The sequence below is a fragment of the Gadus morhua genome, chromosome 20, assembly GCF_902167405.1.
Source record: "Gadus morhua chromosome 20, gadMor3.0, whole genome shotgun sequence".
Lineage (NCBI taxonomy): Eukaryota > Metazoa > Chordata > Actinopteri > Gadiformes > Gadidae > Gadus > Gadus morhua.
In genome coordinates this window covers 22994872-23011711 of record NC_044067.1, presented here as the reverse complement: position 1 = coordinate 23011711, position 16840 = coordinate 22994872, and the positions used below count along the sequence as shown (strand labels likewise).

The 16840-nt window shown below is 46.4% G+C and overlaps 2 protein-coding genes across 9 annotated transcripts in view; one reads left to right on the top strand and one right to left on the bottom strand.

Annotated features, from left to right (window-relative positions):
- Window positions 1–1671, bottom strand: part of LOC115533713 (protein FAM126B) — an 87912-nt gene extending 86241 nt beyond the window's left edge. For both annotated transcript variants that reach the window (XM_030344346.1, XM_030344348.1), the window contains exon 1: window positions 1406–1671. The gene's annotated coding sequence lies outside the window, so the exon portion shown is untranslated. The remainder of the gene's footprint in view (window positions 1–1405) is intronic.
- Window positions 1029–11348, top strand: LOC115533714 (CASP8 and FADD-like apoptosis regulator). 7 transcript variants are annotated; one of them, XM_030344353.1, is made up of 10 exons: window positions 1029–1476; window positions 2431–2751; window positions 2850–2955; window positions 4469–4604; window positions 4898–4962; window positions 5054–5117; window positions 6497–6543; window positions 9654–9732; window positions 10087–10618; window positions 10835–11348. In XM_030344353.1, exons 2-10 carry the CDS (start codon window positions 2459–2461, stop codon window positions 10962–10964), a joined length of 1452 nt encoding a protein of 483 aa, XP_030200213.1. In that variant the 5' UTR covers window positions 1029–1476; window positions 2431–2458; the 3' UTR covers window positions 10965–11348. The 7 variants fall into 7 exon arrangements, with proteins under 7 accessions (XP_030200213.1, XP_030200212.1, XP_030200214.1 ...); XM_030344352.1 differs by having other exon boundaries at window positions 2417–2751; XM_030344354.1 differs by lacking the exon at window positions 1029–1476 and adding an exon at window positions 1686–1863 and having other exon boundaries at window positions 2477–2751.
- Window positions 11349–16840: the final 5492 nt, after the last annotated feature.

Sequence of the window (16840 nt, the reverse complement as noted above, 5' to 3'; positions counted from 1 at the left end):
TGCCTAACTTGAGTTAGGGTGAGAAGTTAGGATTTTTGGCCCCTGATCTTCCAGGCTGTGAATCCCTCCATGGGGCACAGAGACAGCAGTGGACAGGCATTGTGCACTCATGTCAGACCCCTGGTAAATACGTTCAATCAGAGTACCATAGCCCCAGCTGCTCAAAGCAGAAGTAAGGGGGTGAAAGCTGGATTATATTGTTTGGCTGCATAGTCAACATATATTCCACATAGTGCACACACAGTCAATAACAGACCGTCAATAATACATTGACCGCCTGATTGCATGTTCCAATCAGATAATACTGTACAAATGATCATCGAAAGATGCAGCATTATAAAAAAAAAAAACTACTTCGGAGCCCTTGCGTAAGAGCTCTGACTCACAAGAATGTTTTTAGCAATACATATGATCCACAGCAACATATTTCAATGCTTGCGCCTCGCAGCTATCAACAACCTTCAGACAAGAAACGAAGGTGTAACATAATAAACGCCTTTACAGGCAAGCAGAAACTAAAAAGGCCCTTCTGTGAGAGCAGGAGACCCAGAGTGGGTAAGCAGAGTTTCTAAAATAGAATGTAGTTCTGATGGACAGCCTGAGCACACAGTGGAAACGATGAAGAGGGAGGAGGTGGAGGGATGAGGATGATGATAATAGAAAATGGGCAGCAGATGGCATGGAATTATGTGGATTTTGAATAGCTCATCTGTCTGTGATATGATCGCCACCATAACACACGGTGTGGCAAAACGATGGTGCTGCTTTAGAGAACAATAAAGGCATCCTTTGATCACAATCACAGGTCCCACAGGCCACCCACTGAATCCTACACTGTTTATCCCTGATATCCGAGGACGTTGGGTCAATCATTCAACCCAAAGTCATGACAATCGACTGTCGTGCCGTGCGTTAACTTCAGCACCCCACCTCCGAGCACCATCGGCGCTCGGATGGCGTTCACCCTGGGTGTTATGAAAACGTGAACCACATTAAAACCAAAACACCGGGGATGCCACGAAGGCTTAAGCACGACCACGGCTAGCTTTAGCAGCTAAGTAGCTCCAGCAGGCATGGAGGTAGCTAGGGCTAGCGACAGCAGCCTGCTAGCAACCTGCACCCAGCCCTAGCTACCTCCATGCCTGGTCACTCACACATCCGATTCTAGCTCATCGATGACACGTCGATGGTCAATCGGTGCGTTACAAATACCGGTTTGTGGTGTGAGTGAGCCGATCCGTTCCGTTATGTATCGCCCATGTGGTCGCAGTCCGGGGGGGTCGTGATTTGGGACACCGGGGAATCGGACACTCGGATCCACAGCCACACATGTAGCGGTGTTCCGGACTGCGACTACCTGGGAGACGCATTACCCCTGATGGCTGCTAGGACAGCCGACACTCACCCGTTGTAGGAACGTCGCTGAACGGTGAACGCTCATCCAGGGACTGCATCAACAACGCAGGACGACTATCGGTACGTCCGAGAGACAAGAGTGGGACTATTCCCTTAGGAAGATCCCTGGACCGGGAGCACCTTCTTCATGTGGTATCCCGACACACTGCGACCACTGGGGCTGGAGAGAGCCACTGCTGGAGAACAGTGAGCCACTGGTGGAGAGCCGCCGCTATTGGCCGCTGTGCGCCTTCTGCGCTCGGATAGAGGTGTGTCTGAGGGGTTAGATGATCCAGGAAGCTCACCCGGATCACTTCAGTAATGTAGATTCATCTGTACAGCACTGTGGGCTAATCCCGTGTTTCACAGTGAGCTTCTAGAAGTAATTAGTAGGTAATTAGTGATGTAAATTGTGAGTGATTAGTGATGGAGTTGGTCGTGTACGGGGACATGTAGGCTACTGACAGGGTAAGGTATGCTTTATAACCTAAGGCCTCTATTTTAGGATGATGTGTAGTTGTCCGTTTGTATTGTTGGCCTGTGTATCTTTGAGTGAGTTTACCAATTCAGAAAATTGCTATATCAGTACAAGCCGGAGTTGTTAATGTGTTAAGGAATCCAGATGAACACATACAGGACGAAATTGTGACGCATATCAGAAGTTATCACATATCTTTAGTTTCGTTTCTCTTTCGCAATAGCCGCTGGCGCTGCGTAGAAACCGCCAGGGATTTTTTAAATGTTCCGAGAAGTATGTAAAATACGCAACGTTACCACTCAGTCGATACTTTACTCATAGAGACGGGGACAGAGGGGCGCAAGGCATGCAATAGCCTACATTAAAGTGAAATTTAATTTCTGAAACATCTAAATATTGCAAACTTAAAAAAAACACATGTGAGCATCGTGAGGCCAGTGTCGTATTTTGTGATTTAATTTGAATAACGCTCCGAAGCGGGAATTGAACCCGTAACGTTAGCCAAGGGGTTAAAACGCAACTACATGCAGACCTTCATGGTAGCCTCTGCTTCACAGCGCTTTTGATTCTGGATAAACCCTCACCATGGCCTCGACCATGCAGCTGCTCAAGACCGTGAACGAGATGGCCGGAGCCCTGGATTCGGGGGAGTGCAGGACCATGCTGTACCTCTGTGGACGCCTCGATCTGGACAGTAACGAAGAGGGCCTTGGAGAGTTCCTGAGGTCGGGGGTCATTCAGGGGCAGATGAATGACCTGTTTCTGGTCGAACTATTGTTTGAGGTAAAACGCTTTGACATTCTGTGGAAGTTGTTCAGCACCAAAGCTCATGACGTCGAGAGCGCCCTGGGGAACAGGCATGTGTTGTCCCGATACAGGTGAGAACTGAGTAGCCTACCTCTCTTTAGATCCATGGAAAGTTACCACAGTCAAGTGTTAAAGCTTAAACCAAATTAAATGTGTTTGATTTGCACAGGGTGCTGATGGTGAACATAAATGAGAATATAACAAATGGAGATATAAAAAACTTAATATTCTTATTAAGTAGAACGGTACCAAGAGAAAAAATTGACAAAGTTAAGGTAAGCTATACATTCGACGTAGAAATGGCAATATCTGGAATGAAGGAAGTATCGGCCAAGACACTGCCGCGTTTACATGGACACATCTGTTCCGCATAGATTTCTATGCGGAACAGAAAATGATCATATTGTAATGACCTCGCCGGTGACATAACGATGTCGAGTCATTAGTAATTGAAGGAACTTTTAATGAACCAAAACCAGATCACTGAAACCCGTAAACAACGGCAGAGAAGAGAACCCACACCAAAACAAACCCGGTTACCCCGGCAACCCCCAACACGGTCTCACTCACGTGCAGGCCCCCACCTTCCTGTTCTTCCAAGGCCCTCCCCCAGCTGACCTAATGATTCGCCCCCACACTGATTGACAAGAAGAACATTACAATACATGCACATGGAACAACTGGCATAACGGACAACGAAATACAATGCAACACATAACACACAAACTATTTAACTGTCCCAGGGTCGCTACAATATATAGGCCTCATTCGGAATACAATTAGCTGTTCGGCATAGATTCTATGCCGAATAGAAGAGGTGGTGTAGTCCGTTTTAATCGCCATGTATACACTTATTCCGAATAGATTAGGCTGCAGCTGCATTAGTTCGCAATTGGTCCACTGAGCTCCGTCGGTACTTTTAAGCACACCGAACTCGACCGCTGTCAAGGAAAGTGGATTTATTGCCTGATTCACGTCTTTGTTACCACTCCGTAAAAGTAGTCCGGTAAGCGTGTCCGGTTGCTAAGCGACGGCACATGGGTGCTTGTTTATTAATGACGTGTACGCGTATCGTAGTGTCCGCGCGCGTCCGGGATAACTGTAAATGAGTAGGCTACTACTAGTACTTTTGCAGGCTGAACGTTAAAATACTTCTTAACTTAGAGAGACCACTCTCTCCCACCAGTCTTGGCTGCGGACTCCCATCCAAATTCCTCTTGTTTGCGGCGGAGCTGGGGGTAAATATAAAGATCTATCGAGAAATTGACGTAGCTGCGCTGTCCTCCTCCTTCTTAATTGAAGGAGCAGACAGAAAAGCTCTCTCCTGCTGTGCTTTCATTAAAATCAAATTTAAAATCCCCGATAGTGATAAGACATCCATTATGTCGCCGCCGGTCCAGAGATGTGTCAGACTCAGGTGTGCGCGAGAGACATAACAGACACTTTTGTTACTGCCATGTATACAGTAGGCCTACATTCGGATCACATTTTTAGGAACAGATCTATGCCGCATAATGGCACATCTGATGGCTGTTCACATTCCAATGATGCACAGGATTCCACAAATGTATGAATAATAAAAGTGTGGTTAAACCTCAAAGACTATTACTCTTTGAGGTTTGGCCTCGACCATGCATGGCCTCAAAGACTATTAGTCTTTGAGGTTTAATATTTTCCCCAGCGATTGTAGAATTACCATTCGATTTATAATGCATCATTTTAGATCACTTATAAAAAAATACAAAATAGACAAATCATATGCATGGATGTTATTGTTCTTCTTTATAGTATTTCCTGGATGTGGTGGTTGAACTGGAGAAACTGGATAAATGTTCCCCTGAACACTTGGACTTCATTGAAAAGTGTCTGAGAAATATTGACAGGATTGATCTAGCAAAAAAAGTTTGTCTGTATAAGCAATCAGGTGGGAGTGGATTTCAATTATAACTATAAATTTTCCTAGGTTTTTTTTAATTGGCTTTTTAAACGGCAACAAACAAATAATTGTGGGTTGTATTTTTGTATGTTACATATTGCTATAAGATGGTTCCAATAAAAGACTGTCGTAATGTCAAAATATATTATTGTTTTATATTTATATCGCCATATACTATCAAAGCCACTGTGAAGCGCTAGTGTAACTTGCTATACACCTGTCATATTGATACAGCGCTGAATATTTAAATAAATGCTAATATTTGCATCACAACCAAATAGATGGAGCCCTTCAGATACAGTCACTCCCTCACCCGACAGCTCCACAGCAGAGTACTGCAGCTCATGTAAGTAGAAAGCTTGAAAGAAACTTGTTTTTGGACCCTCATCTCAATCCACCGAACCATTTTTTTACCTTTTTTTCACCTCTCTTTTCAGTGTCCAACTCAAACTCATTCTTATCCTCTCCAACAACTAAACCACACACAGACCTTACACAATGGTAAGTTTATATGTAAAATGGTCTTGGACATACACACGCATACCTTACTGTTAGGGCGCACTAACACTAGGCCATCTGTACCGTACCGAGTACGTCCGTTGACTGATCGACGGACGCGCAATGCATTGTGGATCCGTGCGCCCCGTTGGAGCCTTCGGCTCCATCAAAAAGTTGAAAAGTGTAAACTTTTTCGGCAGCGGCGGATCCGTCATCAAATCAGATCGCGTATTCAAATGTTAGCACTGTGACACTACTCGGGCTCTGACGACCCTGGAAAGCTCCCCCATCCGTCAGCCACGCCTTCCGACGTCCTTTGATTGACGGTGCAGTGGGCACGAAAGGTGGGGTCAGTGTTATTTGATAGAAATGCCATTGCCATCCGTCATCTATTATAAATGAAAAGAGTAACGCCTCGTGCCCACTGCACCGTCAGTCAAAGGACTGGGAAGGTGTGGCTGACGGATGGGGGAGGTTTCCAGGGTTGTCAGAGCCCGAGTAGTGTCACAGTGCTTAAATTTACATACGTGATCTGATTGGATGACGGATCCGTCGCTGCCGAAAAAGTAGACAATTTTTCACCGTTTTGACAGAGCCTTCAGCGCACGGATCCACAATGCATTGCGCGTCCGTCCCCATTCAAAGAATGGGGATCAGTCAACGGACGGAGGCAGTGGGCACGAGGCGTAAAGGCCCATTCACACCCTACGGTAAATACGGATACGGGCCGTTTCGTCCGGTCCCGGAGGTGTTTCGTCCGTAAATGGGTCCGTCGCCTCTGAACTTACGAATCCGGAGTGCTCCGGGAGAACCGGAGCAATACCACCGGAAATCGAGGCAGCAGTATAGAGTCAAAAGTCAGACCATTCGCGAAAACAGATAGAGCAGTATAATATCTGATATGTATATATTGTATTTAACTTTTTATACTTATATTATACTATAAACCTGACCTTTTTATTTCATTTTTCCCCTATTTTGGCAATGAGTTGTAACTGGTCATTTAACAACATTTTGAGGAGATAATCTGCGGGTTGGTGAGGGGTGTCACATGCCACCACACACTTTTTGCACTTTCTTTTGCCGATTTCGGATGACGCAAAGCAAAATCATCTCTACAGATGTTATGTTTGCGATTGTCGATGCCGTTCATTTGTGAAATGACAGTCACTGCCCTCTAGAGGATTTATTGCGTAACATCCATAACAATGCTGAAACCAGACGGAGGTATGAAGGGTAGTTCCGGGGGCAACGTTTGGGGCGACGGACGATTTTCGTCAGGATCCGGAGGTATGGATCGGCCTTAACGCCCCGTGCCCACTACCTCCGTCCGTTGACTAATCTCCATTGACTTTCATCTTCTCATCCCTTCTTGTTTTCAGCTCCACAAATCTCCACAGTACCGGTGTCAACGCCAGTCAGCCAGGAGGTAATTTATGGAGTGTATTTAGTGCCGAAATCCACACATCTAAATATGGTTTTGTGACGTGTATACATAAACGATACACTTGTAAGTTAAGTTTTGTGAACAGCAAATCCTATTCACATCTGTGAATATCCACAAATGCACGTTGACTTGTGTCACAACTGTGAACCGTTTGTTGTGAGGTGGGATCTGCTTTCATGCATTGGTCGATCTCATCTTGAGGATACAAATTGCTGTGAAGACACATCTTTTTGGCACAGTTATAATGGAGAAAAACATCCACCATCAGACGACCTATACATTGATACTGATAGATTCAAAACAACTCTATTGTTATCTTTTTGCTTGCATGTGCAATACTGTTAATTAAATAACATTATTTCTGCACAGGATTTTAAATAACATCCAGACAGGACAAATTGTATATATATATATATCAGTGGCGGCTGGTGGTTTTTAAAGTGAGGGAGAAAGGACTGCGTGCTTGATTGCCATTGGCCTGCTTGCCTGCGTATGGTGGCATAAGTATGTGAGGCTCAAGTTGTTTCAGGGTGTTTTGGGGAACTACAAAATATTAGGGTGGGATAATTATTGATAAAATCCACTAGTGGCAGCATTGCACTTTGAAAGCTGGTGGGCAGCATATCTTGGACTATAAGGGCAGAAGGAAAGGATGCAATGCCAATTAGTCAAATCAGGCCTACTCTTAATTTGTAAAACTCGATAAAAAAATCGGGGCCTACCATTGTGCCTATTTTTGCCTTCAACAACTGAAGCTATTGGTCGTAATTTGCCTATGTTTATTTTCAGCTACAATTGTTTTAAGAAAAATGAAGACAGAAGACCAAAAGTGATGCCGTATAAAATGCATCATGCTCTGAATCATTCACTAACATCCTTTCCACAATATCAAACAGAATGGTCAGAGTAACAAACAATTCAAATAACTTTATTTCACCACTATTTGCATGGGCTGTAAGCCTAACATTGTTTGAGGCAAAAGCGGATGTTAATGGATGTTTCAGAATTTTGGTCATGGTGTTAAGCCAATTAAGATTGAGGGACTTCAATTATACATCAAGTCAATCCTCCCCGCGGGCTCCGCAGATCGGTCACGGTCAGCCCGGCAGCAGGCTCCGCAGCCCGGCTGCGGGCAGCCCTGCCCGGCCGCGGGATCCGCATCCCGGCCGCGGGCAGCCCTGCCCGGCCGCGGGCTCCGCAGCCCTTCCGCAGGCTACAGAAACGCCAATATAACCGAACCGAGACGCACTGTACCGCAACGAACAGTAGCACACCGTTCTGTGGGAGCGAGGCATACGACTGAGCGGGTTCGTTGATTCTCGTAGCCTAAACTTGAGGGGATAACCCCTCCCTCCAGGCTGCTCCACAGCCTGGGCTCCTGCTCATTGGTTCATAGCACAGCCATGCGCTATGAACAGACATAGGCGAGTTCAAGATCCCTTAGCTAGTCACACCCACTCAGAGGAGGACTTTCCTCCTCTCTCCCATTGAACCCCATGTTATTCACCGGCCGCCAACACTTTCGGGGAAATTAATGGGAGTCAATGGAGGCAGGGATTATTTGACTTGTTGACAATTACTCATTACAATTACTCAATTACTAATTGTCAATAGGCAATAGGGGATGCTAATGTTCCTTTACCGAGGGAAACGAACATTACATATACAAAGGCATTAAAGTAGTCATATTTAATGGCATTAATTAATTTGTAGTCAGGGCAATCTACATTTTTTTATTCTACAACGATGTTAAGGAGGATCTTCCTCCCTCTCCTCACTGGAGAAGCCTCCCCTGATATATATATATATATATATACACATCAGTGGAGGCTTCTCCATTGAGGAGAGGGAAGAAGATCCTCCCTAACATTGTTGAGAATAAAAAATGTAGATTGCCCCGACTATTGTAATGAATTAATGCCCTTAAATATGACTACTTTATTGCCTTTGAATATATAATGTTCGTTTCCCTGGGTAAAGGGACATTAGCACCCCCTATCGCCTATTGACAATTACTTCAGGGAGGAACGTCCTCCCTCCGCCGCCGTCCACTCCCATTCATTTTCCCGAAAGTACTGGCGGCCGGTGGATAACATGGGTTTCAATGGGAGAGAGGAGGAAAATCCTCCTCTGAGTGGGTGGGACCTTAAGGGGTCTGATTCGCGCAAAAATCTATCCGTCTGCGCTATGAACCAATAAGCAGGATCCCTGGATGTTGAGCAGTGTTGCCAGATTGGTCCGATTTCCCACCCAATTGGGCTACTTTTAACCATGTTAGGCTGGAAAAATTATAATTGGGCGGGAAATCTGCCCAATCTGGCAACGCTGTCGATAACAAACCCGGTCTGCATTGCCGCGGTGCTCAGTCTGAGAGACGCAGAGCAAGTGAAATCTGCGATAGCGAGATCCTAAATGTACAATGGAAACATTGGAAACGGAGGACATTGTTAACGTCTTATTACAAAAACCATTCCATTCATTCAGAAAGAGGTAGACCACTTCCCAAAATCAAGGTCATCAGAAGTAATGGCAACGTCAGTGTTGTGAGTGCTACATGGTTTGCTAGGTACGCATGACTTACTGGTAGCATTACAAGCAATTGTAACTGAAAATAAACATAGCTAAATAACTTCAGTCAGTGAGGGCAAAAATAGGCCCAATAATAGGCCCAGATTTTTCAATTTACTTTTACAAATCAATAGTAGGCCTGATTTGAATAATATGCTTTGCATCCTTTCCTTCTCAAATGACAGTGATGCCACTGGTGGCTTTGTATACATTTTGTTCACATAACTCCCTCCCTGCTATTTTGTAGTTCACCAAAACACCCTGAAACAACTTGAGTCTCACATTCTTATGCCACCATACACCAACAGTGCAAGCAGGCCAATGGCAACCAAGCGCGCAGTCCTTCCTCCCTCACTTTAAAAACCACCAGCCGCCACTGATATACATATATATATTATATATATATATATATATATATTATATATATATATATATATATATATATATATATATATATAAAATATAAATAACACAAGAAGAGTGATGTGAGGTGCATCTGGGTTAATCCCCTCACTGTCTTGTAGAGTGTGATCGAGGAGTACAGTCTGAAAGCGGAGCAGAGAGGATTCTGTCTCATCATCGACTGCGTTGGAGCTGACGGAGGTGAGGATGTGCAGGCTTTTCCCCTCCAATAAAGACCGTGAAAATGGCCCTCAATAGTTTCTCATACTAGTTGTAGTTTGGCCTTTGGATGTGTCCATATTATGCATCACACCAGCTTCTAGTATGCCTGTCTAAGCATAGCTCTGTACGGTCAAAATGTGGACTTTTGTCCAAAGTGATCCACTGTCATTAAGCAGCAGGATGCCTAAAAGTGGATTGTGGATACTTTCGGATCAAACCCAGTAACTTTGACTGGGAGTCAACACCCCATCCATGAACCATCGCTCCCTAACTAATAAAGTGTACCAGTATCCCATCCCAACCCTCTAACTGTTGGTCTCTCAACCCGCTCAGAGAGGTTGGAGCAAGCATTCAGAGAGCTCCATTTCCGGGTGGAGCTCCACCAGTTGCTGAGCGCCCACACCACGGAATCCCTTCTGAGGGAGGAGTCCCTGCGGGTGGGGGCGCAGCATTGCGCTGACGCCTTCGTCTGCTGCATCATCAGCCGGGGGACCTCCACCCGCCTGCTGGCCACGGACCCCGCCCAGCGAGGCGCTGGCCTGGACCTGGACCTCGTCAGACACCTGTTCTCAGGGAATAACTGCCCCATGCTTGCTGGCAAACCCAAGCTGTTCTTCATCCAGAGGTACGGCATCCAGCAGCCCTCGGTCCCGCAACCCGGGGCCTGCCCCGGCGGCGCGCCCACTCACCGGGACTCGGACCTGGAGACAGACGGGGTGGCGTGTGGCAGGGGGCCGGCGGTCCCAACGGACGCGGACGTGTTCTGGAGCCACTGCTGGACCAGCGAGTGTCAGTTGGAGCAGGGGAACCACCGTTCGGTCTACCTGGAGGCACTCACTGACGGCCTGCTCAGGGGGAGGAGGAGGTAAGAGAGAGCAGCTGGTTATTGGATCTGATAACACGTCTGTGAGGGTCGCTTCATGTTCTCAACCTCAATCATAAAATGTAAACATTCCCCAATCCCTTGTTAAAGAGATTTCAATATCTCAATGGGACTTCACCTAGTTAAATAAAGGAAAAATAAAAAATATAAATAAACGTTGTATTGTTCACGCTAATCCCTCGTTTTGTTCTTTGACAGGAAAACCAATCTGGTTGATATTCACACTGAACTGAATGGGCTGATCTACGATCACAACAAGAGGAATCCTGCAGCCAGATACGACATTGATCTGAAACACACACTCAGAAGGCATCTCTGCTTGACATAAGTCATGTTTCTCCATCATTAATTAGATGCCCATGATGGGCCAAGATCTTAGTTAAACCTGCATTAGAATGCAGAGGCTGCCCTCTAGTGGTGCTTATCGTACTCACACTTATACATGGATTATATCCTAACAATAATTGTGCATTATTATGGCTGGGCTTTCATTGATTATTGAATAAACTTCTAATAGGTAATATATTAAACAAGAGGAATAGTAAGCATAATGATCTTAACGCAATAAACCACTTATTTTGTATGATGTTATTTATTATTCTACTAATGCAATATCCTATATTTTAGAGGCTGCGACTATCACTCTGAGGCTTGTCACAGTCTCTTTGTCTCTTGGCTCGTACTAAAATAAAGCTTATGTCATGATACTGCAGTGTGTGCTCATGTCAATGACTTTACCCTGTTACTTTCTTTGTGAACCTAACAGAAGTTAGGTTTGGGCTGAGGTAACATGCAGACATTGTTGTCTGGATAAACCTGTACATTACTTGCCTTGTTGGCTCAATGAGTAGATTGTTTGATGATGATTTCACAATTAGACGAAGGGAATGATTAAAAAGTTACCTGCCTCGTTTTGCACACAGAATTGTCATGGGCTCAAAGACAATCAGCCCTGAGGACAAAAGGCGTGTTCACTGTCCTGGTGATAACGAGACGGCTCGACAGTGATGACGCTCACATTTACGCATGTTCCTGACAGCGATGTGCAATGCTTTGGGAATCTAAAAGTTCTTCATAGTCAGCAGGGTTTTTTTATCCGATAAAAAACAGTCAGAACTAAACAGAACTATAACTTACTAAACTAGTAAGTGATAGTAAGCCTATCACTTACTATCCTTTTGCTTTTATTTATGAGAAGCACATACAGTATTGCCACTGTATGGAAGGCAACACTTGCCCTTATCTAGAGCTGGTTTACCAGTATACAACGTTTACAACTGAGCAAAGTCGATGCCAACAGACGGTTACAACGTCAATCAACGATAGATATGATGGTTGATTCTTATAGGAGCCACATCCGATGTGTATTCTCCGTGTGGTTTGACTCCCGGGTGACCTGGGGGGTATTCCATCAACCAAGCTAAAGGCAAAGCCGGGCTTATTTCGCTTAGCCGCTCTACTTTAAGCTAGAGTTGCGTTCATCAACGTGACTTAAGGGAATCTCCGCTAGGTAACCATGGCAATTTATCCGACCAAATTAACCTTGCTAACTGTCGGGCTTACTTGAACGATGTTTCAGAGAAGTTCCATCTGTCGGAAAGAAGTGTACCATCTGAAGGTTCCACCAAGCCTAGTCCTCACGATTTTGTCATAAATGTACATATATGAAGTACAAACAACATATATTTTCACTAAGGGTCTACGATTAAATTATGCAAATAAAATAATTGAATGAATTGCTATCTATTGTAATCGTGGATATTTTCTAAACACATTTTTTGACAAATTTATGCAATCTATCAAACTTGCCAACCGGCAGTTGGGTGAGTGGTCTAGCATCTGCCCTGGAGTACGGGCTACCGGAGTTCGTGTCCTGGGCGCGTCAATGGTTTCTTGCCGTTGGCTTATTTTTGTAATTTCCTTTATATCAGAGAAATTAGGCCTAACAATTGACTTTTTATATAATAAATATGTCTTACAATATCCCTAGAACCCAAATATAACTTGCAGAAACCCATGGTAAAGTTAAAGCTCCTTCCTTATAAGTGCCATTTCCTGAGGAGAGAGGTACCTTTCCTTGGCCACAAGGTGGGGGGAGAAGGCATTAGCACCATGGAGGACAAAGTGCAAGCTGTCCAGGACTGGCCCACCCCCACTGACACCAGACAGCTGAAATGCTTCCTCGGACTGGCGTCTTACTACAGGCGCTTTGTGAGGAGATTCTCCTGCGTGGCTGCTCCCCTGTTCCGCCTGCTCCAGAAGGACAGGGAGTTTGTGTGGGCAGAGGATTGCCAGTCTGCCTTCGAGAGACCCTCAAGGGAGCTCTCACCAAAGCCCCGGTGCTCTCCCCTCCTGATCCTGCCCTGCCCTTCATCCTGGACATGGACGCTAGTAACGTCGGCAATGGCACCGTGCTGACACAGGAGGGGCCGGAAGGGAATCGGGTGTTGGCGTATTACAGCAGGACATTTAACAAGGCTGATCGCCACTACTGCGTCACTCGTCGCGAGCTGCTGGCCATTGTAAGAGCTGTACGGCACTTCAAATACTACCTCTGATGCCTGCGCTTCCCCGTAAGAACTGACCACTCCACGCTGCAGTGGCTGATGACTTTCAAGGAGCCAGAAGGGCAGGTCGTACGGTTGATCGAGGAGCTGCAGTCCATGATGCTGTGGGCTCGGGACAATTTTGGGTGACAAAGACCCTGCGTCGCCTCCGCCTTGGCTTCTACTGGGGGCAGCAAAAGAGGGAAGTCGAGGACTTCTGTCGCCACTGTGATGGCTGCACAGCTCGCAAATGCCCCGCTGAAAGGTCCCATGCCCAGTTACAGCAGTGCGCTGTGGGGTTCCCTATGAAGAGGGTTGGGGTGGATGTGGAGGGCCCGCTACCCTGTACAGAGATGGGAAACAAGTATGTCCTCACGGCCATGGACTATTTTACAGAGTGACCGCTCTGCCTGACCAGGGGTCTCTGCCCCCTGCCTGACCAGGGGGCACAGACCATAGTGGGCGCTTTAGTCGGGGGGATGATTAGCCATTTTGGGGCAGCGGAGTTCATCCACAGCGACCAGGTTATAAATTTAGAATACCGTGTCTTTGCGGCTTTATGTAGCAGGCTGGACATGCAGAAGCCCCGTACTACCCCCCTGCACCCACAGAGTGGCGGCTTGGTGGAGCGATCTCATCGCTGTATGGAGCAGCAGCTGGCCATTGTCTCGGCTGAGCATCAGCTGGACTGGGACACTAATCTGCCTCTAGTGCTCATGGCCTACAGGTCAGCTGTACAGGAGTCGACGTCCTGCATGCCTGCTCTGCTGATGTTGGGCAGGGAGCTTCGCACCCAAGCTGACCTGGCGTTTGGCCGGCCGCCCGATTCTCCCCCTGTTCCTCCCAGCCCAGAGTATGCCAGGAGACTCCAGGACCGCCTGGAGACGGCTCACTCCTTTGCCAGGGGACAGCTGCTGAGGGTAGGGGTGAGGCAGAAAAGGAACTATGATGTGCGTCCTCATGGCAGGCACTTTGAGGCTGGGGAGCTGGTCTGGTCCTACAGCCCGCAACCTGCTCCAGCGAGCCCTGTGGCTCCCCGCACCAGTGCGAATGGGCTCCAGACACGCACACCTCAGTGTTCTGGCCCTAGGCCCCAACCTAACCCTATCCCTGTCTTCCCTCCCTGTCAATCACCACAGTCAGCAACTTGGCCCCCAGCCCCGCCCCTTCCTTTTCCCCTACCCTCCCCCGGGCCAGACACTCGTGGGCCCCTCTCGCCTCCAGGCGCTTCTCCCCAGCCCCCCGGAGGCCCAACACGGCCTCGTAGGGAGGGGAGAGCGCCGGGTCACTTCCGGGACTTTGTTTGTTTCCTCGAGGACGAGGAACTTTGAAGGGGGGAGGTAATGTAGCGACCCTGGGACATTTAAAGGTGGTACAATTGTATATTGCATTCAAACTAAGGCCCCGTCCACACGAAGCCGAAACGGGCGAAACCGTTACGGTTTCGATCTATCCGGTTTCGAAGTATCTCCGTAAAGACGAAGCCAAGCGAAACCGGATAGATCTGTAGAAACGCTGTAGTAAACATTCCAGGCCCATAAGGGGCGCTGCTTCTGGTACACAAATCCAGAAGAAGAAGAGGCGAGCATGCGCATAAAGGCTGCCCCCCGAACCACTAGCAACACAAACAAACAGCTTTTCTACGATGGCGAACTAGATTCTCAATAAATAATGGCTTAGCAACCCAACAAGGGACATGATATGCTGCAGAACGATTACAAGCTTGTAGTCCGCCATCATCATTTTTGTTGTGATTTCTGAGACTCTGCGGGCTTAAGAGCCATTGGCTAGGAGGTCGAGGGGTGGGGCGATGACGTCATGGTTGGCGGTTTCAGTCGGTTTCAGGCGTCCACACGAAACCAAAACGAAACCGGATAGATTTGAAACCACCTCCGAGGGGGGTTTCAGAAGTTTGCGGTTTCGGTCAGCGGATTCGCCGGCTTCGTGTGGACGGAAGGCCGAACCGTACAAGACCTTTGCGGTTTCGCCATGAAATCGGCTTCGTGTGGACGGGGCCTAGTGCTCGCTTGTTCAAAAAATACGGTCGGCAGTATGTTCCAAGAAGCTGTGTCATGACATCCAATACTACCTCATCGAGTCATTCGAGTGATGATGAGGTTTGTTATTTCAAACAAATTTCAAACTGCATTGAATCCTTAGTGTAAGCTAATGATGCATGAGTAATTATTCCTCGAGCAAGATAGTGAATTATTTCAGTCATCATTCACGCTGGCTCAGAGTGAAAATGCGTTTGCATTTCCTGTACCACGTAGTGCTTTTTGTCCCTCTCGGCAGTTCATAGACCGGAAGAACATGGAAGCCTCCATGAAGCTTACCCGTCCTATGTAACTACATATTAATTATTCTTCGCTCAGGAGGATAAGTGAGATTTTTGGCAGGGATAATTTTAAACCAATGAGGACTTATTTATGAATGAATACGTTGATTTGAGGTAATAAATTACTTAAAATATTAGTGTCCCTTTAAAGAGTTTGTGTATCATGTGTTGCATTGTATTTCGTTGTCCGTTATGCCAGTTGTTCTATGTGCATGAATTGGAATGTTCTATTTGTCAACCAGTGTGGGGGGCGAATCATCAGGTCAGCTGGGGGAGGGGCTTGGGAGAACAGGATGGTGGGGGCTTGCACGTTGAAGGGACCGGGTTGAGGGTTGCCCGGGTAACCGGTTGTTGTTGGTGTGGATTTTTGCCGTTGGTTACGGGTTACAGTGACCAGATTTGTGACATTAAAGTTCCTGCAAGTACTTATGACTGGACATTGTTATGTCACCGGCGAGGTCATTACAGTACTATGCAGCTGCGTGAAGCAATGAATGATCCGTGCAATCGTCTCCGGTTTGCAACTCGTTTATTTCCTCACCATGACACCAATTGCATGTGAATACGGAATACATTCAGATAGATCCTCAGTGACATAACAACTGTAAATATGGTACTTCTAGCGGTCAAAAACCGTATGCCTATCCGGGTCAAACAACAGAGTTATCCCAAAGGACCTTTATACCTGTGCCCGCAATAAGGCAGCAACACTCAGTGGTCAACACAGACATTACAACATAAATGGAAAACAGGAAAATGGCTCTTACATTTTCTGTCACGTCGATGTTCATGCGCGTCACTAGTGAACCATACGTCACCAACTGGGCAACTCTGGCTGTTTCCCAAAGTGAAGGCTGCAGCCTTGCTAGGACGCGTCCTTGCTAGTCGCGTCCTATGGAGATGAGACTAGAGTGCTAGCTCGAGTGCTTCCTAGCGTTTGTAACGTCGGACTTTGGGAACGACTTTGTAGTGTGGAAGCGCTTCCGCTTCCGCTTTTTAATACTGCGTGTCCGCTTGTAAACACATGTGCGCTTATGAATAAAACATGGCAGCAATCAAGCTGATCGATATTTATTTGACTTTTGTCTGTTATGAATGCGGTCATGTCTCCTTCGCATGGAGCTTCTTTGGGGAAGTCACAAAAGCTTTGTTGTGGTTGATCGAATTGTCTTTATTAAAAGGAAAATCCATTCAATTTTTATAAAACTAAGTGAAATTGCCTGAGAACTTAATTCATGCATCACATTTACAGTACGGTTGATTACTATTATGCAGGGGGAAAAAGACAAAGAAAGAGATGATAAACGTGTATTTATTTGG

What these genes read in the sequence shown, in the direction of transcription:
- LOC115533714 (XM_030344353.1), top strand. Translation starts at nt 2,459, where the DNA reads ATGGCCTCGACCATGCAGCTGCTCAAGACCGTGAACGAGATGGCCGGA. An exon ending in CAACGCCAGTCAGCCAGGAG is followed by an intron (nt 6,544 to 9,653) that starts GTAATTTATGGA and finishes ACTGTCTTGTAG; the next exon opens with AGTGTGATCGAGGAGTACAG. An exon ending in CTGCGTTGGAGCTGACGGAG is followed by an intron (nt 9,733 to 10,086) that starts GTGAGGATGTGC and finishes CAACCCGCTCAG; the next exon opens with AGAGGTTGGAGCAAGCATTC.